Source organism: Aspergillus bombycis (genome assembly GCF_001792695.1).
Source record: "Aspergillus bombycis strain NRRL26010 chromosome Unknown contig00022, whole genome shotgun sequence".
Lineage (NCBI taxonomy): Eukaryota > Fungi > Ascomycota > Eurotiomycetes > Eurotiales > Aspergillaceae > Aspergillus > Aspergillus bombycis.
This window is the reverse complement of record NW_019170024.1, coordinates 160308-184082: the sequence shown is the minus strand read 5'-3', so window position 1 is coordinate 184082 and position 23775 is coordinate 160308. Positions and strand designations below refer to the sequence as shown.

The following is a 23775-nucleotide window of genomic DNA, read 5'->3' as shown; positions in this document are numbered from 1 at the left end:
AATGCCCTTTTGAGTTATTTTAAGCCCTGGCTGCTAAGCTAGTATGTAAGAGAGAGAGAGAGCGAGACACAGGAAAAGAGCCCAAGGCCGCCACCCCCTAGAACCTCGCGAGCGGCACCACCACAAACCCACTTTCGGCCAATATTTTGGTGGTCGGTGCCTTTCGGTTTGGTACCGTACCTGATACTGTCCGTACTCCCGTACAGTGGTAACCAACCAACTCTACCGCTGTGGGAGGGTACCTAAGATCGCTACCATGGATGCGTTCCCAGATAAGGTAGACGATAATAAGTTCAGGGGGAAGATGACATTTCATTTAGACGAATCGTCTGCAGAGACAAATCCATGAACTTCTTTTTTTTGGGTTATTCTTCTTTTTTTTCTCTTCCTTCTTACTCTATCCTCGTACTGGTTTTACTAATCCAAAGCGATTGGGTTTACTAGGAATAGCTCAGAACAATTAAGCTAAAATCGGGAAGCTGCGAGGACGGCTGAAGCGCTGATTCCCCCCGGTCACCCAAGCTGACGGTAAATACGGCATTGATACCAAACCGCTTCGAAACCTCTCTCAGGTCCCGCTCGGTGATCTTCCAATCACAATTGGGCCCTCCACACCTTTTGCTTTTCCCAGGCAGCCGCTGCCAATCTCTCCATCCGCCGATATCCACACCACTTCCCTTTCCCTTTCCACCCCCCCAATTCCTCAGTCCCCAGTGACTGGTGTCAATCCTCGTTTGGAAACCTTTTTTTTTGTAATTTTTTTTTCTTCGTCTTTTCCGTTTTTCCCTTTTCCTTTTTCTTAATTTTCTTTTTTTGATTTTCTTTTTTTGATTTTTGATTTTTGATTTTCTAATTTTCTATTTTTTTTTGAGCCCTTTTTGTCTTTCTCAGTCTTTCTCTCACTCAGGCTCTCTACTTTCTTTCCTCATTCTCTCCTTTTCCTCTTTTGTCCCCTCTTTTCTATATTTTCTTTTTTTACTATTTCTTGCTTTCATTCTCGATCTGCTTAGTCGTTCCTTCCCTTTCCCTATTCTGATATCTGCTTATTAGTACCGCTGTCCGACTCAATACATTCATTAATCCTCTCCCTCTCTGTCTTAATCCATCCGGTCTGCTGTGTTGTATACCACCGCAACTATACCCAGCAACAACCTGTCATTCTCTCACTCCACCAACCCTTTCAGCCATCCTTTTATAAAAGAGCTTATCTCTCCTCCTAAAAAGTCATTCTCAATCCAACCACTCATACTTCCTCTTGTGATCCAATTGTTCAATGATCTAGAACCGTTACCTATCGAGAGTTGCCGCTATCTTGTGCAGCAACAGGTTCGGTCTCAATATACCCTTCCCTCACCCTCTCCTCCTATTACCCTCACACGCCTAGTACCGCAACCATGAATTATCTTCATCATCCCTACGCGTATGCTGGTCATGCTGCGGTCCCCATGGAACAGCCCATTGGCTATGATCCGACAATGGCACACCCGTCCATGATGCACCCAATGGACGGCTACATCTATCCGCACCCACCTTTTGACATGATCGACTTCTACCATCAGCCCATTATGGACTACGAAGAATATGCAGAGAACTTGTCTCGTCCACGGTTGACTAAGGAACAAGTCGAGACCCTAGAGGCCCAGTTCCAGGCTCATCCGAAACCCAGCAGCAATGTTAAGCGTCAATTGGCCGCTCAAACGAACCTTAGCCTTCCTCGGGTTGCTGTTAGTGATTCCCCACTCTACATTTAGCGCTTCTTTTAAACCTAAGCTAATGCTCATTACAGAACTGGTTCCAAAATAGACGCGCAAAGGCCAAGCAGCAGAAGCGACAGGAAGAGTTCGAAAGGATGCAGAAGGCGAAGACAGAGGCTGAGGAGGCTGCACGGATCAAGACAGAAAATGCCGAAAAGTCCGAATCGAACCTAGACGTCAAAGAAGAGACAGACAAGGATACCCCGAAGCAATCATCTGATCAGACTATGTCTGATGGCCGTACCAAGACACCTGCTTCCAACTCGCGATCGAAGCATCAAAAAACAAAGAGCGAGTCGGCTCGGGAAGCTACCTTTGCTTCCTTGCAACGGGCGTTGAATGCCGCTGTTGCTGCTCGAGAACATTATAGTCCTGATGAACAGGGCCAACCCGCTACCATACATGAGGGCTCGGTGTCTCCGACGACAACCTACTCCGGCATTAACAACCACGGTGATAGCCGAGCTGCTCAGAGCAGTTCCACAACCCCGTTCTCCGAGTGGGAAAACACAAAGGAGACTGCAATGTCGTGGACCGCATCTCAGAGCCCTCAAGAACATCTTGGCTACTCTGCCGCCGAGTCGCTGACTGTCCCGGAATTAGACGCCTCTCATCAAAATGCACAGCACAATGACACCCTGCAGTTCCACTCTTCACAGAACGAGGAGTGGTCCAGCCAGGTGCAAGGGACAAAATCCTTCCCTAGCTATCATTCACCCAGTGATGCAGAAACTTATAGTGCAGCTCAATATACCATGCACCCAGAGAGCTCATTGTCAAGGCGAGGATCATCTGATGATCTCGCTGACTCCCTCGAAGGCATCGGGATTCATGCGGCGGGACTTCCAATCAGAACAGAGCGGTCTTCATGGAAAGAAGCTGGCAAGGAACTTGATCTTGCAGCACGGAGAAAGCGGCCAAGGCCTGCTGCTATCGGTACTTCGAGGTCGTCGTCCATGTTGACAGGATCGTCATCCATGTCACCGACCACAAGACTCCCAAGCTATGGTTCTGCACCTGGTGTGAGACAGTCGAAATCAGCGCAATGTCTCAACTCACGTTACGCAGGTGTTCGGAAAGCCTCTGCAGCTCAGCGTTCACCTCTCAACCTGTCTTCATTTGCCGAAGCCGGGGCCTTAAGTACCTCCAAGCCAGAGATGTCATCGATGCTGTCGCCCGCCGTCACCACGGGCGGGCTGGCTCCACCAACACCCCTGACACCGGATGACCTGCATCACTTCCTTCCAAATACCCCTAGTGATGGCGGTTACTGTCTGTCTGCCCAACCTACCAGCCAATTGTTCCCCACAACACAGCCCATGCAAATCAACATTGCCTCTCCTCCTGCTACACCTCTGGCTATGGATATGCTTTCCACCTACCAATACCACAGTGTTGCTCCGCCAATGTCCGCCCCTGCCCATTATACTTCGTTTCCTGATTATGTCACCTGCGAAGGAGCCCCTTTGACGGGCAGGAGTTGGACAGGTGCCAACTCGATGCCTTCACCAGAGGCAGCCTTTCAGAGCCGTGTCCCAATCACCCAGGCGGATGTTTCATCTCTGTCGTATGGACAAGCTGCGGATAGCCTCTCCGCTGCTGGGTCACCGCCCTTACTGTATACCACGGATGCCGATATGCATCCATCGGCAGGGTCATTTCATGGTGACGCGAAGCCGACGGAGTTCTATATCCACGAATTCCCCGAGCAGCAAGAAGCCCATCGGTTTGTTGCGCAACAACTGCCGCAGAAACCCAAGGCATATACATTCAACAATCAAACGCCGAGCGATTGGGGTGCAAATTAGAAATAAAAGGGAAGTAAAATAATTCGGCGTTTGATTTCATGTATGGGGCTTACACACGGTCTCTTGGTGGGGATTTGTGCCATTACTCTGTATGCAATTATATCTCTGTCTTTCCCTGTCGCATTGTCTATTGTTACACTATGGGACTCCCTCATATCCCAGGTCTTGTCGGTTTGATTCCCAGAGCATTCGTGTTGGTGTGTTTCTTCGGCGTCTGCCATTGGTTTGTTTTTGGTTCGGTTGTGAATTAGTATTGGGCTGGAAATATTTTGGATGCTGTTGGATTTTGCATATGTATTTGGAAGCGGTTGGACTTTTTTGTTGACATATATATTTGGAGGCTTGATTTCGTGTCACGTATTTATTAATCCCCCCCTGTAATTACTACTAATACTGATTATATGGATGACGATTGCAATCGCCGCATCGTCGGAGCTCTCGATTGGACACACGTGCTGCACCGCTGATTCTTTTTCTTTTTCTTTTTCTTTTCTTTCCCCTTTCTCTCTCCTTCTCTGGGTATTCACTCCGAGAACGGAGGAAGCGGTGCTATGATTTTACCAATTGGCAGGCCGAGCGATATTAAGTGGATGGGTCTCGAGGACCGTTAGCTCGCACGTGCCGGACTGGTAGGCAACAAATCGCGATTACACAATATCATCATGATGCCAGCCACGCAGGCACCTGACGGAAACAATCCTATATAATGGCGGCCGCCGATCTGGGCTTTTTGAGTCCACGACCGCCGTCAGCATTGTGCCTTCATCATGAAGATCTCCGGTTTTACTTCAGTAGCGCTGGGCCTGGCGGCCTTTGCGGAAGCCTCGTATGTCAACTACACCACAGTAAATGGATATTTCTTGCAGGATGAAGTGACAACCGATCCATCCACGTTTGATTTCGTCAGTACCTAGCTTACTTTCCCTTTAACTTCCATCATCGCTAACTACGAATCAGACAACCACCAACTTCGGACTGATCAATCGCACGTACCCAACCGACCAGGGCCATGGTAATAAGAACAACCACCGTACCCAATGGGAGCGGTTCTACCACCAAGTAGTCGAGTTGAATCGTAAATCACCTCCCAATGTCAATTACAAGGTCCTATTCCTAGGCCGCCACGGCGAAGGTTGGCACAACGCAGCTGAAGACTACTACGGCACGCCTGCCTGGAATGTGAGTAACAAAAAGTCACCTGATGACCATGCCAAATCACCACCTTGCTAACATCAACCAGTGCTACTGGTCCCTCCTGGATGGAAACGGCACTGCCACCTGGCGTGATGCCGAGCTCACAGACGCCGGCGTCGAGCAGGCACAAGTCGCCCACGATTTCTGGCAAAAGGAGCTAGACACGCAACACATTCACCCACCGGACAGCTACTTCGTCAGCCCCCTAACCCGCACCCTTCGCACAGCAAATATCACCTTCTCTGGCCTCCGTCTCCCGCACGGAAGCACACCCTTCCGCCCTCTGATCAAAGAGTATCTCCGTGAAGGAATCAGCATCCACACATGCGATCAACGTCGCAACCGCACATACATCCACGACCTATTTCCCACATGGCCCATCGAGCGCGGCTTCACAGAGAAAGACGAGCTCTGGAACGGCGTAACAGCCGAAACCAGCGCCGCGCAGGACATCCGTAGTAAATCTGCACTGGACTCAATCTTCCAAGCCAACGGCTCCGGCCTCTTTGTCTCGATTACAAGCCATTCGGGCGAAATTAGCTCGATCCTCCGTGTGGTCAAGCATCGCACCTTTAAACTTAACACTGGTGCTGTCATACCTGTTCTCGTGCGCGCCGAGACCGTCCCTGAGACCCTGACCACGGCCTCGGTTTCGTGGACTGCTAGTGCCCACTGTACCGCGCCGCCTGTTACGTCAGTCGACTCGTGCGTGTGCCCCTCTACCGCAGTCCCTGTGACAACGCCCTTGGTTACTGTTTCTGTATAAGATGAGATCGCGATGTCTATATACTGTCTAGGTGATTGCGGTGTGTGTATCAATAAATGATGTTCTTGCTATATCTTGTTGTGCAAAAGTGTGTATACGTAGATTATAATTGACTGAATGATGATTATCGACGTGACATAGATATCGTAAATTCAATCTTAACTACTGGAATGAAATAAAATTCCACCAAAATGCAAGAGAGAAGATGGCATGAGCACCAACCATTAAGCCAAAATGTCCGCCAAAAAAAAAAAAAAAAACAGAAATTCATAGACATGGGCGCACGCGTATAGTCCTTGCAACGGAGTACCTTCAGGCTGTTCAATCAACTTATCACAAAGGGACAATCATAGACAAATGGGGAAAATGTATTCAAATTAGAAGCCCCAGAGCATGAACCTGCGTGCAATCTGCATACTATAAACACAAACATTGAAAGCATCAACATACGCAACCAGCATCCACAGGGCGCAGAGTTCAATGTCCAACATGAACACATGAAACGCTGAGTAGAGTGAAGATAATCATAAAATGCTCGGTGAAGTAATGACTGAGAAGACCAGTAGACTAAAAACGCCCGCCTAGACCAAACGAAATATGATTAGAAAAGAATATCGCCACCGTCCTATCTGACCGGCCTTCTATCATTGACATACAGGAAATGCACAACTTCCATACTCATAACGTGTAAACCCCATGGAACCAAGGGAAGAGAACATAGAAACGAAATCACAACATCATCGGGTATAGCAGAGGGTATAGAAAGAAAATGCACAGATTATCATTAGCTGTTATCCTTGGCTAAGGATAGTGTATAGCAGGAAGCGGCATAACAAGGTGCTAGAAAGGGTGGAACGGCAAAACGAGCAGAAAGGGAAAAAGGGACATTGAACGTGTTCGATACACAAAGGTCACAACGTCCTCCCAGCACCTCTTAGTCCCATGAACGCCAAAATTCTGGTCAACGCCGGCCATGACTTTCTCAGTTCAAAGGCTTTTAGTAACCGGACCATCCAAGTGGAGCTCCGGATTGACCTGGTTGCGGATGTCCTGGTTGCATCGGTCCGCCAGGTGTTGGGGCCCAGCCAGGCATGGCACCTCCCGCGCTCATTCCCATGGCGAGACCTGGCTGCTGTGGTGCTCCTGCCATAAACGGCTGACCACCAGGCCCCTGTGTCGAAGGGTACATGCCTCTTGCAGCTGTCATTGCAGCATATGGGGCCGCAGTGCCGCCTGGAAAGCCCATGGATGCCATTGGCTGTTGTTGAGGTGCCTGCGGATGATGTAATGGGAAAGATTGTGGCATTTGTGGCGCAGACGGACGGGGTTGGTTCCGTGGAGACTGGGACGGATGTTGCGCGAGAGGTGAAGGCGAGTGTTGTTGCTGTGCATGTAGCTGGGAGGCATACTGTGGCATTCCCACAGCCTGCGGACCCGCGGCGGATAAGGGCGACGGTTGCGGTTGGGGCGGGGGCTGGCCCCAGATCTGCTGCGGTTGTGACGGGTAACCGTACGGGCCTGAAGGCTGTGGAGTACCTGCAGATAGAGAAGGGTTCGATCGCTGATGCATCATGTCAGGGCGAATTACAGGCCCGTCCGGGCGGGTGACTGTCCAACAGGGGGTTGGCGGGTGGGCCACCGCTTGCTGCAAGCCCGGCTGACCGGGTATCATCGGTGTTTGATGGGGGAGCATGGCCTGCTGGGGCTGGGTCGTGTTCATCATCGGAGCCGACGCGATTTGAGGTGACTGCAAGGGCTGAGATGCCGATGGAGCCGCATCGAGCTGCCCAGGTTGCGACTGAGCCGCGGACGCTGGAATCTCACGTTGCTTGGAATAGAAATCCTCCAAGCCTTTCTGACGATAGCTGCGCTGGGAACTCAGAATTTTATTGAAGTCGGCAGTGTGAGAGGCTTGGTTCAGGATCTCTGCCGCAGTACTGGGCTGTGTCCGGTCCTGATACGGCTGACCCGTCAACTCCTGGCGGGCCCGAGGCATACTGTTGTACTCTCTCAGTCGCGGATCATCCGTTGTGGTGGCCATATGGATCATCGGCAGCGGCGCGAGAGAAACGGACGACGGTGGACCCACAGGTAAGCTATTGGGCATAGCTTCAAGCGCATTGCTATAAATGACATCGCCATGGGCTAGGGCTGGTAGTAGGCTGGCAGCACTCGCCGCTTCCGCCGCGGCTGCATCGCGAGCTTTGGCCCCTCCGGGGCGTTTCTCGCCCGCTAGATCGTCCTCCGTGAAACCCTGTTTCCGGGCCTTGCCCTCCCAATAATCATCACGCACTCGCCGCCCGTTCACAATCACTCGACTGCCAAACTGACGGAACATTGACCTTGCGGTCACAATGGCAATTTGACGTGACCGGTAAGAATATGGAAGGATATCTTGCTGAATCAAATCATCTTTTTCGATCTGGGTGGCGATAATCTTGTGCAGAGATCGGTTTTTGTTGAACAACAGATATGAGTCGCGGTACCCGAGTACACGTGCGCACTCGGTTGCTAGCATGAAAAGCTTCGTTCCGCGGTGAGGCACACGGAACGTGCGACATTTGTACTCCCGGTCGCCTGTAAGATAACCCATGACATCGACCTTCTTCTCACCAGCCTCATCGAATTCTTTCGGGATGTACTCGTCGCCCTCCTCGTTCAGTTGATCAGTCGTATGATCTCGGACAGTCGGCAGCGCTTTGACCAGAGTAGACTTGGTCGGGGTGGTCTTGTCCGGAGGCGATGCTTGCGGAGGTGATACGTTGACACCCGCCTGGTGAGGTAGGGGCTGTGTTTGCATTCGTGGGGTTTGCATATGAACATTAGTCGCTTGATCGCCAATAGCCGTGGCAGAGGGACGCGGCGTCTTTGGAGGGCGCCCACGCTTTCGACGGCCATGTTCGTCTGCTCCTGCTGGTAAACGGTCAAATGGACCGCACGTTAGCCGTCATGGAACTCAACATAGATGGCATAGGGGAAAGCGTGCGCGTGTCAAATCAAATAAAACAATAAGCAGTGGTTGAATGAGACGAAGCGGCTCGAGAGTGCCTCACACGGCGTCTAAGCAAACCGCATGAGACCTCGCGACGCGCACATACCGTCGTCATGATCTCCATCAGCGCGGGACAATCCGCGCTGATCTGGAGTCCGACTCCGCTTGATCCCGCGAGGAGCGGTGTTTGCGCTCGTACCAAACGAGGGGGTTGGTAGAATAACTGCGACTAGCAAAAGGCCGTCAGTTTGGAGGTTGTCGCGATGGACAAACACATAGATAAGTAAAAAATCGTATTGACCTCCATGAACGGCGATGGCCGTACCTCAATGTAACCAACCGCGATAAGCGATTCGACATGGGTATTGCCTGAACAAAAATAATCCAACGCGATGGCGGGATAAAGCCAGTGGGAAAAGAACTAAAGTGGGAGGGAAAATGGTGGAACGCGAACGAGGTAAGAGGGGAGGGGAGTAAAAGAAACCACTAAGAAAGAAGAAAGCAAAGGGACAACATACCGCTGTTGGTATTCAAAGCAGCGGGATTAATAGTTCCCGAACCATCGACAAGGTCGCCTCCGATCCCATTCATGGGAGCGGAAACGGAGGAATGAGAGGTGCCATACATGGCGGGCCAAGGAGGACGGAAAGAGGTTGAACAGCCGTCGCAAGGCCGCAAGGCGCGTCAAGGGAACGCGAAAGGTGTCAACACCAAAACGGGTGAGATAACGACTGGGTGGGCTGCAGCAGCGAGACAAGACAGCAGAGGAGCTGTGACGATGCAAGTGATCCTCGGAACAATGAACGCAGACCACGATCTCGCATGCAGTGGGTGGTTGGACTGGAAGGTGGCAGGAAGCGGATCAGCGGGAAGGTTCAGAGCAAATCAGTGCCGCGCGAGCTTTGACAGAACTAGCAACGGGTGTTAGGCGGTGAGACACTCAGAAGGAACAATGGGAGGCGAGGCAGATGACAAGTGATGTGTGGCTTGACGGTTGGAGGTGACCAGGGACGGAACACCGCCACACCTTGAGGCTGTGACGTGTTTTCTGTTTGGAGGGGGGAGTGGGAAAGGGAAATGGAGAGGGGCGAACCGGACGGGGGTTCCCTTTCCCAAGGTTCCTGTTACCTGCAGAAAGCGCAGTCACCCGGCGGGCTTGAAGAGCAATAGGCTTAAGGAGGGGTTCAGTAGAGAACACTTGACGATGATTCACGCTGAGGGAACCGATCAGTGGGTACACCAGACTGGGGTTATGTGTGACCAACGGGCTGGTGTCTGTGTGTCGGTCGCAGGCAACAGAGCCGATGGGTGTATTGGGTTAGAGTGAAAGGGGAGACAAACCAGGACCAGCAGTTGGGTGGGGACCAAAGTTGGAGTTGGGACTGGGAAAGGAAAGGGGGCCACCCCAGGAAATGAAAAGAAAAATAAAATTAAAACCACAGCAGATGATGAAAGAGGGAGGGAAAAAGAAAAAGGGTAAGGTTAGTGAGAGAGTCGAAGGAGGGGGTCGGAAAGGAAGGGTGGTTGAACGATAGGATCACAGCTCAAGGCGGGAGGCGGCGCCACACCCTCCCTGATTGGCGGTGCACCACTTGGGTCACGATTCAACGCGGGCGCATTGACGATGATCTTTCTGTTCAGTCAAACAAACTACTACCTTCCACCCCGTCAAATCCTACCCTAAGCTTCTCTTCGTTCTCGGACGGTTGAAAACCAACCCACAACAGACTGGACAACAATAACAACGGCAGGAAAGGATTCGGTAGAGAAGATAAACCAAATCAAAAGGCAACGAATCGAGGTCCGAGGTCCGATAAGAAGAGAAATGCGAATCCGATAGAACACGTATGACGCGCCCCTCTAGCTCAGAAGGGAAAAGAGAAAGACGAGAGGAACGGACTTACTTCCCAATCACTTCCTCAGTCGTTACCTAATCTAATCTAGTATTCGTCCTCGAGGATTTATTCTTCCACTTGATGATACTGGGCAAGCAGCATGTGGCCGATCGGGTAGCGCGGACGTATGGACGGACGACTAATTTAGTGCGTATTGGATGAGCACCGCTCGTCATGAAATCTTGATCCCTGCACGATCGCTTGGTTCCGACTTATTCACGGCAAAATGCAGTACCAGTCGGTTCCGGAGGAAATTGTCAAAGGAGTAGCTGTATTTCCAATCCCCTACCTCACAGACAGAACTCAGCCGGTTTGGATGACTATAAAGAAGGAGGATGGCAGACTATCGGCATTGAAGTAGATCGATCGACAATGCAATGGACGAAAGGGGTCTGATATCGATAGAGAATCAAGAGACTTTCGGCGATGATAACAACCCCCCCGACGAAGAATGGGGTGCGATGGCGTGGATCAACCTTAGGTAGCAATGAATCAATCCATGCGTCCGGCTATTCGTGGATAAATAAATAGGACCAGTAGAAACACAATAACAATGGGATTTGGAATTTTAAAAAGAGGGTCCCAATGAAAGTCAAAAACAGAAAAACAAAAGGTAATCCATACTTTTGCTAGTAAATTGGAAATATGTCGCAGAACCAACGCGGGGCAATCCTTGGGTTTGGTCCTCGGACAGAGCCGCTTCTCCCCCCGGAACGAATGGAGCTGACCAGTTGTGATATCACTTTCCCCAAAAGTGATTTCGGGAGGGAAATTTTGGGATTGTTCTTTTTCTTTTCCCTTTTTTTTCGCCTTTTTTCTTCTTCGTCCGTCCCTCTTTTGACCGTCGGCCCTCAAGGAGCTAGGAGTGCACGGAACAAGTCAAACACGAGGGGAAAGGCGGATGTCTGAAGCGACGGTTGTGGCTTGTACTGGATGGAATGATAGTACAAGAATTGTGTCGCAGTCAAACAAGGCAGATAGCGTGGAGGACAACTGCAGAAGCCAATGAAACTGAGCTTAGACCTTGCTAATAAGAGCTGCTGACGATGACAGCGATTGAACCATAGGCTTGATTAGTTGCAGACTAGTCCCTGGAATGAATGGCTTGCCTGGTGGATGCCTCCCGATGTAGGACGAGGTCAGCCCATCCGTCAAATGCTAGTCATTGGTCAGTGATGCTTTCTCTTTTAGTGTATCTACTTTAGACTCACTTGTACTAGTAGCCGTCGTGATGGGTGGCCGGGAGATCCTCAATATCCGTTCTGTCAAGACCCTACGTGGAGTCCGATTTATAGTAGTTTCGACAAAATCTTGCCTGATTACTAGGGGGAAATCTAAACCAGGCAAGGCTGAGAGCACTGAGCATTAAGTAATACCAAGACAGCGAAACTGTAAAAGATACTAAGGAAAAGGCTGAATGATGTGATATGATATGATGATAAATCGGTAAAGAGATGGAGATTCTCGGTCCAGCAATCACCATCTACTCTTGTCTCTCTTTTGGCTGTTCGGGCTCTTTTCGTCTTGCAATTCAGTGAGTCTGTATTTCCAGAGCCAAAATCATAATTGACATGAAGAGATCATCGGTTCAACCACATCCGCTAGGAATGGAGGTGCCGTGACTGATCGACTTTTTCCTGGTTTTCAATGGAATCTCACGCCTTTCCACTTCAGGACCAATCACAAGACACGCGCTTCTCCTCGCTTCTGATTGATGATCGGCCATTTCGTACGGTATTGTCACCATCACCACTTTCTTTCTGATGTCGTCGTGGTATTAATGGTCATATTGACACCGATAAAATGGGAAAAGACGAATAATTATTCGAATAAGAAGAATAAGAACAGGAGCAACAACAACAACAACAATCATAACAATAACAAGCCTACGTGGCCCTATCAGTATAGTGGAAAGACCGTTAGCCTCGCTAGCTTTACTGGCTAGGAATGGTCGATCTTCAAAGACGTGGAAGAAGTCCATTCTGCTACTACGTACCATGTCGATCCCGTCCTTAGTCCCCGGCGGAGAGAAAGACACACACAGATGAGACAAGCTGAACCGTGTCAAGGGGTCATCGGTGTGTGATAAGTTTATTTATTTAGAATTAGGCTTGTACAACCGGACAAAGCTTCCTCTGTTGATATCGATGTCATGTCTCTAAATAAACTAATTGGCCGAGGGATACAAGAGTTCCAGGACATGCTCTTCAGCGGAATTCTAAGTAACTTCCTGATTAGGGTTGACCCCGAAGAAGCCCCCATGAGCCAACGATCGACGGGATTCGACATGGTCAATTCTCCGTAATATTAAACTCGACGGAGGTATGCCACATTCAAGCAATCATGAAAATGTAGAATAGAGTTAACGAGTATCGACATGCAAGACAGCTTGACGAAGAGTGAGACAAACGATCAGAGACAATCGGAAACCATCCCGAATGTGGTTCAACTATCTGCCATCACAACCGTTACATCTGTTCAGATACACGCCAACGTGAAATACTTGGATCGACCAGAGAAGTCTCTCCCGGCCGACCAGATCCAGAGGATGCCAGGGACATCCTCGTATCCTATAGGCTACCCCGAGTACCAAACCCACAGAGTCCAGGCATTCCAACGGGCAGATGACCAGTGCCGACGACGGATTGACTTTGCACCGGAAGGTCACTTGAGCGGGAACTACAGTAGGGGTTGATCACTGGGGACCGTGCGTTGTTGATACTAGACTTACGGTACATCGCGGGTAAGCAGGATGCTCTCTCAACTGGTGAACGTCCTGAGATGGAAACATGGCGCCATCGCGACCATCATTGATCCTACTCCGCACCCCCCACTTCAACCTTGAGATCAACGGTAGCACATTACCAGTAGTAACTATGCACAGCGTCCCATCTCCACCGTTTAGTCCTACTTGCCTGTAAATCTTAAAATCGCGCCTCCACATCAACGGGTTCCATGGATTGAGGCCACTGCCAGACGTCGCATATCGTGTGGTTGCACAGTCCCCAGATGTCCTTTGACCATCGAGGCTGTGTTAGGCGCTTCTTCTTTCCCTCGTTTTCTTTTCCACTGCCGCAAATTCTCTCTTTCATCTAATCGACAGGACACGATTCAAGCTTTCCCAACCAGGTGCAGCGTAACCTATCCATGTCCTTCGGGAGATAATGAATGGACGATAGCCGGGAAGGTCCGGGATGGACGTGGAATCATTGGAGGCGATTCATGATGCCAAGCAACTAAACAGTCACAGACAGGAAATGGCATGCAGGTCATCACCAGAACAGTTCCACATCAGGTGCAGGCCAGACCAGACCACGGACTCGGAGAAACACTAGGTCTAGTCCAGCCGATGGCCTGTATGTTGCAGGGGGGTTGGGCCTGGGGGGGGGGGGGGGAGCTCATAACCATCCCAAACTGGACTGCATTGTCTGTCCGACATGTTAGTGAACAGGTGGTGGTGTTGGCGTTAACCGTCAGACGTAGTAATGGATACTTCGTTGCTGATGGAATTATCCCTTTGACGTGTCTGCATCTATACACTGCCGGGATGTTATGCCCGCCCGTCATCTTTGCAGGTATCGTGGCTCTTAGACCAGTGCAGCTTTATGCACGGTCCTGCACGCCGCAACTAATACTGCGAATGTATACCCACAGGCCAGCTAAACGTGTGCATCGGGTGATCCCCCCGCTATGTATCCCAATTGTGATCAATCAGGTTGGGCAATAGTGGCTCAGATTTTCAAAATTCGAACATCTCTCTCCATCCCATGCAATTACCCGAGACAACGCAGCCCGGAATCGTGTATTTGACTCATGTGCAACTATATGGGGGCAGCTGCAGCATTGTCGAGACTGGTGGAACGTACGTTACGTTCTCGAAACTTACTGGAATCAAGATGCAGTACAGGCTGTCCCTCGAAGCCCTTTTGCTCCTCTCTCATCGGAATGCCCATGGAGGCCGCGTCCTCGATTCGAGCGCAGCGTGGAACGACTCGAACGTTCTTGTTTGCCTCGAGATGTACAATTCATTTCCGGGTGCAGGGTCCCAGTAAGCGCGAAGTCTTTTCCCGGACAATGTGCCAGATGGAGGGAAGTCCGGAGTGGGGGATGGCTGGTGGGTAATGGCTTTGGGAGACGGAAGTTCACGTAAAATATCTTCCTCAGTGCTCTGATCAGTAACATCTGGCGCTTGGCCACAAGGAACCATGCCGTTCTCCTCGAGCTTTGCGTTTACTCCGATAACCGTCTCATCCAGATCGATAGCGTGAGTGATCTCATCACCAAACTCTATATCAGCTTCCTCGAGCCTTTCGCTGTTCCCGACGTCTTCTTCATCGGTGGAAATGTCGTGAGTAGTCTCATCACTCGACATCACATCACATCTATCCAGTAGTGCCTCGTCACTTCCCTCAGACGGGCCGTCTTTGATAACGTTTTCTCCATCCCGACCGGCCTCGCCAGCTATCTCGTCCAGGGACACTATACCACGGCTCTCACATTTTTTGACATTGCTGCCGTCTTCTTCCTCCCAATTGATATCGTGAATGACGGTATCATCGCTACTGATATCAACATCGCTCAGCTCTACTGCTGTTCGTTCATCCTCTTCTTCCACGTCTGTACAGACACTTTCATCGACATATCTGGGCGCCTCGCGTGGTGTTCGTCGCGTAGCGAGACGAAGATAATATGGGATGAGAAGGATGATGAAGCAAGGAGAAAGCGCAGTGGTCAGGGCAGATAAAGGCGGGCCAGCTTGGACCAGGAGCGTCGGAGGTTTTCTTGTGATGGTGAAAAATACTACTGCGACCGTGATCCGCACAGCCGTGTAGAACTGTGCGAGAACATCTGACGGTATGTGGGAGGATGTACGAAGATCCATTGCCCCAAGTTGATTGACATTGGATGCCTCGCTGATTGTAAAACAGCGATTGACTGGGTGACTTTGAATGCTACACGTACAGCTCAAGCTCCAATCATGGATAGTAACGGTACATCCCCAACCTGATGATTCAGGAAAACTTTATCGGGATTGGATGATCTCAGCCTGATCCGGCCAATGTTAGCGTTGCGTTCATTCCAACTACGACTGTTACCCCAGTCCCACTGCAAATCTAGACTTCGGCCTGAACACCGCCCACCGAAGAGCATTGAAGCGTATCAAGAACTGACAATGGACATGATAGGATGTAATATTCACAGTGGTGAGGAACTGATGCCAATGCTACATTATGTCCTCATTCTACATGTTCATTGTGATCAATCCTGTGCCGAAGACGAGGGTCTTTGCTGCTGAAGATGTTGACCTTCGATTCCATCGAAAAGAAACCGAGTTCGCCAGCGACAATCCTCGGCGGAGCATCCATTCGCCTCTTTATCCTTCGCTTTGCAGCTTCCGGTTATGGTATCGTATCGCCTGCACAGCCTGCTTTCGTGTATGATATCAAGATCGCCGTATAGCGGGTCTCTTCCCTTTGTCCAAACCAGTTCCCCCGGACACCCCAGCCCTTTGTCTCCGCTGAGACGGAGTTACCTTTTTCGAACCTCGCGTCTTTCGAAATCTAAAATGTAGATCATGACTTCAATTGAGGGGGCAGTGACGATTTGTGGCAATGGAGCTGTCATGTAAACCTTATATACGGTTCCATGACAGATCATGAAGTCATACACATTGGTATTGTCAGAGTCAATTGTGTGATGGGGCGAATATTACATCATCACATCTCATTCCAAGGCAGATCCATTAAAACGAAAACAGAAAGGAAAAGTGGACTGACTATAGAGCCCTGTTCGTTTGATAGCGCACCCCACGGAGTAGTAGTATGGATACACCATCTCTTCGACATAAGATAGCCGTATCTATATTCAATAAAAAAGTCGTCAAATCAGACCGCTGCCTCAGGTCGCACCGCATCCGTACTCAGTTAATTTTCCTCCAATAGTTCCTCACCGAAGGGCAACTCCACACGAGTCTCGGCCTTAGTCAGAGATTAAGAGTCTTAGTAAGGTTTGCTGGCGCAACCCTTATCAGGGTTAGACTATTACCATTTCCGCCTAGCGTTACTCTGTATAGTAACGAGCCTAACCTAGAAAGTTTGACCCCGCAAAAAGTGGCCAATGGGCACACGTGAGCATCCCTGACTCAAATCGTTCGATTCTTCTTCGATTGAGTCCCTGCTGATTCTGGGTGTAGTATCATTCCACCTGCATTGAGGGATCTTCCGATGGTTGCCCTCCATTTTACTGAAAACACAAAGTGATACGATTTGGGTGATGTGGTTTAGCGAAAAATGCATGACTCGGTCGAGAAGGTTAAGACCGAGACTGAAAACGCACAGTCATGATCATCAGAGACCCAAAAAAAAGGGAAAAGAAAATACCGAATGATTATTCATAATCATTGATGAGGAGACTAAACTGCCCCTAACGCCTCCCCGGCGTGGAAGATTCCATGGTGCCGACAGAGCCGGACCCACCACTTGGTCAGCTGGTTCACTTGGTTTTTGTAGTGGAGTCGCCCAGCAGTACCAGTAGTAGCAGTCGTACGCAACCCTTTTTTTTCTCCTAGCAGAACTTGCGCTGGTCTCGGTCAGCAATTCGCCTCATCACCGAAACCACGATGGGGTGGGATACGATGGGCGAAAAAGACCCTGGCAAAAAGGGACCAATTCATCGGACAGTTCCATGCAGTATGAACCAGGTTTGATCGTGGTTGATGGCCAGGGGGATTGGAGAGGGGAAGAGCCCCCCGAAGCAGTCTCCCGGTGGACGAGTTGGGTCTATGAGTCTAGGCCTCGCTGGATCGTCCGCTTGCAGAATCTGCCAGATCAGATGGTCATCAGGTCGGGTTTCTGTTTTGGGGTCTCCCGTACTACGCAACCCTAGTTTCTTGGGTCTGGATTCTGGAATGCCTGGGCTTTCTCTCTCTGAGTGACTCCCCTCCCCTTCGTCTCTCTTAAGACTTTCCTCCCCCGTTCCCTTTTCCTTTCTTCTCTTTTACCCTCTCCCCAGATTTTCACTCCCACTGTGCTCCAATTTAGCGTACTTAATATTCCTCGCCATCTGTCGCATCTCGCAAATTCTATCTCTGTCTCATTGACTCTCGCGCAAACCATTTCACTCCATTTTCAACTCCCTCATCGCTTAAGCAATACGACGAGAAAGCACAAGAAGAGAAGAAAAAAAAAAAAAAAGAAGAATACAACAGAGCAACTGCCGATCATGGCTGTAGCAACCATCGACATTATGCCGAAACAGGCGTCCTCCTCTCCTCTCTCCTCTAACAACCCCTCCATGAACAAGCGCTGGCCCCCTCTTGCCGACAAGACTTCCCTGCCGTACAAGCTCACCACCCTGTCGCGCCAGAAGCTCGCCCGGGAGGCCACTGCCCCGGATCCAGATATCAGACGATGCCTCGGTCACTTCCGCCTGCACGTTACCTCCATGGAGTGGGCACAGAAGGACATGACTACTCGGATCAACTCTTTCGAACTGGAGGATGACGAGTCCGAAGAGGAGGAGGAAGACAGCAAGCGCGACGACGCTCAGGACAAGGACTCTGACAAGAGTGACTCCACCGAAGAAGAGAAGGAAGACTCCGAGGCTAAGGCCAAGGAGGGTACTGCTACGGATGCCCCTTCGGACAAGGAGCCTGTCCAGGTGACCTTCACCGTCTCCTTCGACCAATCTGCTCCTGCTCTTCCCTCTCCGTCCGACGATAAAGAACAAGGTCTCTTGGAGAAAGGCCGCAACTGTCTAGAAAAGACAAAACACCTGTGGCAAACACCTGCGCAGTGCATACCCGTTCGCATTTCCGGGTAACTGGCGAGCCATTACAACTATACACTACCACTAAGCGTCCTGGGGACACCACATACCCCCAGCAGAACATACGCATAATCTCCACTTACGACGTAACGAAGCAACGAATCTTTTTTTTTTCATTTCCATATACATATTTCAGGCCGGAAGCGCAAGCGCAGCAGGATAGGAGTTACAGGGTGTTCGCCAAGAACCACATCATCGACAACCAAGCATGTATCTAATAGAAAAAGTCTCTCACATGAACATGTCACCACCAAATAGTTATATAATAACCAACCAAAAATCCAAAAACCATTCAATAAGAACCAGACCATCCACTCATAATCCAAATCCAACCACCAAGTAGTCCACTAGTAAGTAACTACCTACCCCAAGTACCTTAGTAATGCATACGTATGACTCAACCTCATCAAACCAAAAGACAAAAAAAAAAACGGAGGAAAAAAAAAAAGAAGAAAAAGGAAAACCCACCCCCACAACCCATAAAACCAAGAGAATCACGCGCGTCGTACCTGAAGTCGCAAACCACATCGATCTGCACCTGCTCGCAACCTGATAGGCGATTCCGAGCCTCTCCCCACAATCTCCCTGAACCCACGTTGCAGTCTAAGGAAGAACTATTCCATTGTAAGCAATCCTGGGTCACCAAAAAATGTGGGGAATATCATCAATTCATTGTTTTCCTCCTTGCTTGGCCGCATGTCTATTTAGCCGGATTCGGAATTGCCGTTGTGTCCTTCCTTTGTAGTGTTTATTATGATCCTTGGGGGTTTCTTGGCTGTGGGGGAAAGGAAACATTCGTTTGGTGAGACGAGTGAGTGAGTTAGATTGGCCGGGTATTGTTTAGTGGCCTGTGGTCACGAAGGACTCCATCAGTCACTCAGTCAGCCAGTTGTTACCTTCCGGTAGGTACCGTGCCTCGGGCATAGAAGGACGGTAGTCGCCTGGTCTCCTCCCCAAAAAGGGTTAATTTACGCGCCTGGGGTACTTTTAACCGCTACACCTTTTCTCCAGATACCTATGTAGTATGTACAAGTTATTAGCCATTTGGGTTCCTAGTAACTAACTATATCTTTCTTACTTGGCACTTTCGTACTGACTTTCGTACTGCCGACTAGTATATTATCATAAACCAAATAACCGTACTCCAGACAAAATGCACTAAACTGCCCCCGAGTCAACTCTACTTAGTTACCCCCCAAACAAACATCCATTAATAATGAAAAGCGTAGACGAACTAGTTAGTTAACTAGTTAGTCGTCTCAGCATTCGACCTATTATTACGGACTTAGGTAAGATAGTTAGTTAGTCGGAGTAAGATTTCCATTAGTTTCGTATCGAGTGGTCGCATGACCTCGTCTTTGCCCGTTTAGTGCTGTTTTACACGTATGAAGGGAGACGATGGGCTGTCGATCTCTATGTAGGGGAGCATGTCATATCATATCATATGAACGACGGATGAACTGGTTGGTTGGTATGTATGTGTATGGTTTGTGGATGGTCCGTGGGTTATGTTTGGTCTATGCGTGATAGGACACGTAGCGCTGCCTGTTGACCTGTCTTATGTATGGTTGGGCTATCTAATCAAGGAACAGGGATGATGCTTATTGTGTAAAACTCGAAAAGTCTCATGTTGAATTGTTAGGTTCGGTCGTCTATGCTCATGATGTATCGAAACTAAAACTGCAGTCATACCCAATCCCATCGCAACAACCCTAAACGCCCGCTAAGCACACAAAGTCCCAGCCATGATTGCCTGTTTACAAACCAAGATCGTCATCATCGTCCCATCCCAAGTGCGCATAGATTGATTTCTCGGGTGTCACCGGCACCGCTGTGGTTGTCGGCACGGATAATCTGGCAGAGCCCTTCACTGGTGTTCCGAGCACCTTCGCTGGCGTGTCTGCGGCTACCTCTGCTGGCCCGTCGGTTTGGATAAGTGGTACTGGTAGGCTCTGTCTCGGTGGAGTTTCCATCACGAGCGAATTGGTCGGTTCGGTGACCATGTCTGGACGAGACTTGGTGCGCCGCGATGCGACGGGGGTTGTCGGTGCCATATCGGCCGACCGGGGCACCGGGCGCCGAGGTACGCGGAAGAGATTTCCGGAGGAAAGGGGTGATTCGGCCACGCCTGCTCCTGCTCCATCAAATGGTCCTAACGGCTGAGTTGGCCGTCGTGTTGGGGTCTCCTGGATCGCGTTCGTGTCTCTGGAGCTGGAAGTGATAGAAAATGGGTTGGGTCGCGTGGTAGAAGCAGGGACCACAGGTGATCCGTCACCTCCAAAGAATGAGGATGCCTTGGGTTGGGTAGATGAATGCATCGGCATGCCTCGGGGCAGAGGAGGCATACCAATGATGGCGTCCCTCTTTCGACTGCCCTTTGGCGTAGCAGCAACCTGTACTCCTTCTCCGAATGGGTTGCGGACAGGATTCTTCGGTTTCCTAGCGCTACCACCGGTGCGTCTCTTTTCAGCATCTTCGGCAATGTCCTTGGCGACAAGCTCCCTGTTCGGTTTCCGAAGGGCATGGATCGCGGCGTCGAGCTCCTTCTTCTGATCCATGAGCATCTGCATCTTCCTCAGTTTGGTCTCGTGCTGCCGGGCCACAGCGTTCAGGTCGACTTCACGATTGTCAACCCGTTTGGCCTTCTGAATACCACCTCGTACATTAGCGCTCAAGGAAGGCAACAGAGGTTCCATCGACTCCCGCTCAGACTGTGATGGCATGGTATTGAAGCGACTCAGCGATTGTCGACGTCCTTGAGAGGCAGCTTGCTCATCCGTTAACACGCGTTGCAATGTACGACGAGGGTGCTTTTGCGATGGTTGCCGTTCAACAGCCGCCCCAGGTTCTGCTCGGGGCACATTCTTCGGCTGAGGTTTCTTAGGGAAAGGCGATAGCACACTGGGGACCCCGAGTTTCCTGGTGATCGACTTGCATTTATCTGGTAGGCGTGAAGCATAAAAGGGTATGATGACCTCGGTGCAAAAGTCTCGAACGGCATCACTTTCGACCTTCTTGCCCCCCGACTCGTGATCGCCATAGACTTTATTTGGATCAGAGACTGCAACATCGTCGAAGCTAACGGCATGCCAAATGCACAGCCGATCAATGTGCAGTTCAAGCATCACTTGCAAATCTTGTAGTTTCTTAGACTTTGACACTTTCATCTTGTCGGGCCCGACACCTTCCTCAGTAGACTTTGCTTCATCAGCCATAGTGGCTTCCAACGCCATCGTCTCGAGAATGAGAAGGATCTGAAGCTGGGTTTCTCGTAGTCGGAGATCAGCAACATGCTTCTTCAGCTCCGCGTCCCGCGATGTCTCGGTTGATACTCCTTGGTCTGCAAGCGCTCGAGCTTTCCACCACGTCCGAATAAACCGTTCCTCCGTAGGGTAAAGCCCATTTTTTCCAAGCTTCTTCTTAATCTTTTTCTTCTTTTTGACCGTCGACTCATCGTCTGAAATACTGAGTACAACGTCTTTCAGAGTCGAAGGCAATGTCTCCCGGTACTTGAGATCCATTTTCTTAGCCGTAAGAACAGCTTCCCGATAAAACTCAATGAGCTCCGAGGGCTGAGCAGACCCCAACTCAGACGATTGAAAGGCCGTACGGCAACGCGCCAACGGACCTTTAGCAAAGTATGCCACAGAAGTCTTCCAAAGTTAGCACAAAACCACAACTAGATCAGACCTAACATACCTTCGAGATATAGAGGGCTTGCAGATATTGCTCCCTCAGATGATCCAGCAGTTCCTGTGGCGATTGAAGAGACTCAACACTTATAAACTCTGTTCCGACGCCATCACCACAATGCTCTTGAGAATCCACCGCGGTAGGCATGATAACATCAGAGCTCACATCCCTTTCCAAATGTACTTGAGGTGCCACAGATTGACCTCGACTCTCACCTGAATCTACTGGCGACACATCTTGCAGGCGTACATCGTGAGCCATAGCGCCGAAAACAACAGAAACATCAAACTTGGTCCGCTTGGTAGAAAAGTGAGGATCCGTGACGGGGTCATCGATTTGCGCCATCAACCACCAGTCACCACCCTCCTCAATGGCAGACAAGCATCGAGGAAACTGTTCCACCTCTGACGAATTCCACCCTTTTACAGCAACAACGATGTCCCCTTCTTCGACACCACGAGCTATCTTCGAGAGCGCATAGATCCCTTTTTTAACTCGCTCGACGACGTAAAGCCCACCATCAGACGCTAGTCGTACAGCCAGAACGACGGGCCCCGTTCGCAGATCATTCTCCAACACGGGGATATCCGCAATGAATAAACTGCCGGACTGTATCTCGCACAGCGAAGCGGGGGAGAAATCCAGCCATGAAAATGGCAACCGACAGCGCGGAACTATGGCAATTGGTTCTAGGACGTATGGCTCATCGGATAAGGATGCGGCATGGGCCTGGGCATTGCGGAGAGGTTAGTATCCGACCACATGCTGTGGAGATTGTCGTTGCTCACCCGAATGCTAATGGTCCGTTTGGTCCAGTCATTTTCGAGGTGACATGTCTTTCGCTTTTTGGAGGTTGGGTTGGTGACCTCTTGGAAGGGGTTTGCTGAGAAAGGGTCGAGAGCGCTGGAGGAAACACGCGAGGCCATGAACGCGTCTGGTTAGGCGTGCATTGTGTGCTTTTATAAAGGAAGAGGGAGGATAAAAAAGGCTCAGCTTAGCAGAGGGCAATGCCAAGAGGGACTTGGTGTAATTGAGTAATCAAGAGATACTGATAACCATGATATGGATTGATAGGGTCAACTAATTCTATGTCCCGAAAATGCTGACCCGCGACAACGCGATTAAATTGGGGCCGTCTTGGCATCACGCGTCACGGTTCGGACAAACTTCGACATACGCACATGGAAAATGACTTACAGCAAACTAATCGTTGTAGTTCCAGTTGTGCCTTGGAGTTGATGCGTTAGTCGTAGGCCCCCACACTGTTAAGGTTCATTTAACTGCTCTGAGGAATTTGAGGGCCACAAAGTCAAGTAGCTTGAGGGAAAGCGACACCCATCCACATCTCTGAAAACTACGACGAGATGGCATAGTTACTTGACTTACAGCATTTACATGGAAACATAGAGGCCATATAAATGGTTCATTGTTCATTACTCTATAATGCTAATGTTTAGATTAGCACAACTATGACTGGGCAAATGCCGCCGGCCATAGATAGATCATCTCCTCTCGGACGCTTGTCTGCAGCACAGCTTACGACAAGCGTCCACAAACTTCTGTGCGGACCCGAATTTGGATGACGCTGGTGGTCCACAGATGCTGAGCCTGAGGAGGCAGTGTGTTGAAGACTTTCGCTCCCGGATAACGCCGTAACATCCCTCCTAACAGATAAAAAGTGGTATCATGTTGAATTTATCCCGCCGAACCCGCCTTTTTATAGACGATCATGCAAATATTATAAAGGAAATATGGAACAAAGCTTTTCTGACGTGTCTATGCTCATGCTTTGAGTTGTTGAAACAAAGCAAAATCATCACATTCGTAACGAAACAGGAGAAGGAAG

General features: G+C 50.0%; 7 protein-coding genes across 7 annotated transcripts; 4 read left to right on the top strand and 3 right to left on the bottom strand.

The window, feature by feature from the left end:
• Positions 1–1394: 1394 nt before the first annotated feature.
• ABOM_004212 (homeobox domain-containing protein) lies at positions 1395–3562 on the top strand (the record flags this gene model as incomplete). The annotated part of the gene is made up of 2 exons (XM_022531342.1): positions 1395–1724; positions 1787–3562. The coding sequence occupies 2 exons, from the start codon at positions 1395–1397 to the stop codon at positions 3560–3562; spliced, it is 2106 nt and encodes a 701-aa protein (XP_022391339.1).
• Positions 3563–4329: 767 nt separating this feature from the next.
• On the top strand, positions 4330–5522 carry ABOM_004211 (GPI anchored protein; the record flags this gene model as incomplete). The annotated part of the gene is made up of 3 exons (XM_022531341.1): positions 4330–4464; positions 4520–4741; positions 4803–5522. 3 exons carry the CDS (start codon positions 4330–4332, stop codon positions 5520–5522), a joined length of 1077 nt encoding a protein of 358 aa, XP_022391342.1.
• A 997-nt stretch (positions 5523–6519) lies between these two features.
• ABOM_004210 (putative nuclear localization protein) lies at positions 6520–9141 on the bottom strand (the record flags this gene model as incomplete). Its single annotated transcript, XM_022531340.1, has 3 exons — positions 6520–8435; positions 8621–8743; positions 9033–9141. The coding sequence occupies 3 exons, from the start codon at positions 9139–9141 to the stop codon at positions 6520–6522; spliced, it is 2148 nt and encodes a 715-aa protein (XP_022391341.1).
• A 3645-nt stretch (positions 9142–12786) lies between these two features.
• ABOM_004209 (uncharacterized protein) lies at positions 12787–13104 on the top strand (the record flags this gene model as incomplete). Its single annotated transcript, XM_022531339.1, has 1 exon — positions 12787–13104. The coding sequence occupies one exon, from the start codon at positions 12787–12789 to the stop codon at positions 13102–13104; it is 318 nt and encodes a 105-aa protein (XP_022391260.1).
• A 1242-nt stretch (positions 13105–14346) lies between these two features.
• On the bottom strand, positions 14347–15291 carry ABOM_004208 (uncharacterized protein; the record flags this gene model as incomplete). The annotated part of the gene is made up of 1 exon (XM_022531338.1): positions 14347–15291. One exon carries the CDS (start codon positions 15289–15291, stop codon positions 14347–14349), a length of 945 nt encoding a protein of 314 aa, XP_022391261.1.
• A 2339-nt stretch (positions 15292–17630) lies between these two features.
• On the top strand, positions 17631–18230 carry ABOM_004207 (uncharacterized protein; the record flags this gene model as incomplete). Its single annotated transcript, XM_022531337.1, has 1 exon — positions 17631–18230. One exon carries the CDS (start codon positions 17631–17633, stop codon positions 18228–18230), a length of 600 nt encoding a protein of 199 aa, XP_022391335.1.
• Positions 18231–19993: 1763 nt separating this feature from the next.
• Positions 19994–22855, bottom strand: ABOM_004206 (uncharacterized protein; the record flags this gene model as incomplete). Its single annotated transcript, XM_022531336.1, has 3 exons — positions 19994–21889; positions 21936–22658; positions 22718–22855. The coding sequence occupies 3 exons, from the start codon at positions 22853–22855 to the stop codon at positions 19994–19996; spliced, it is 2757 nt and encodes a 918-aa protein (XP_022391259.1).
• Positions 22856–23775: the final 920 nt, after the last annotated feature.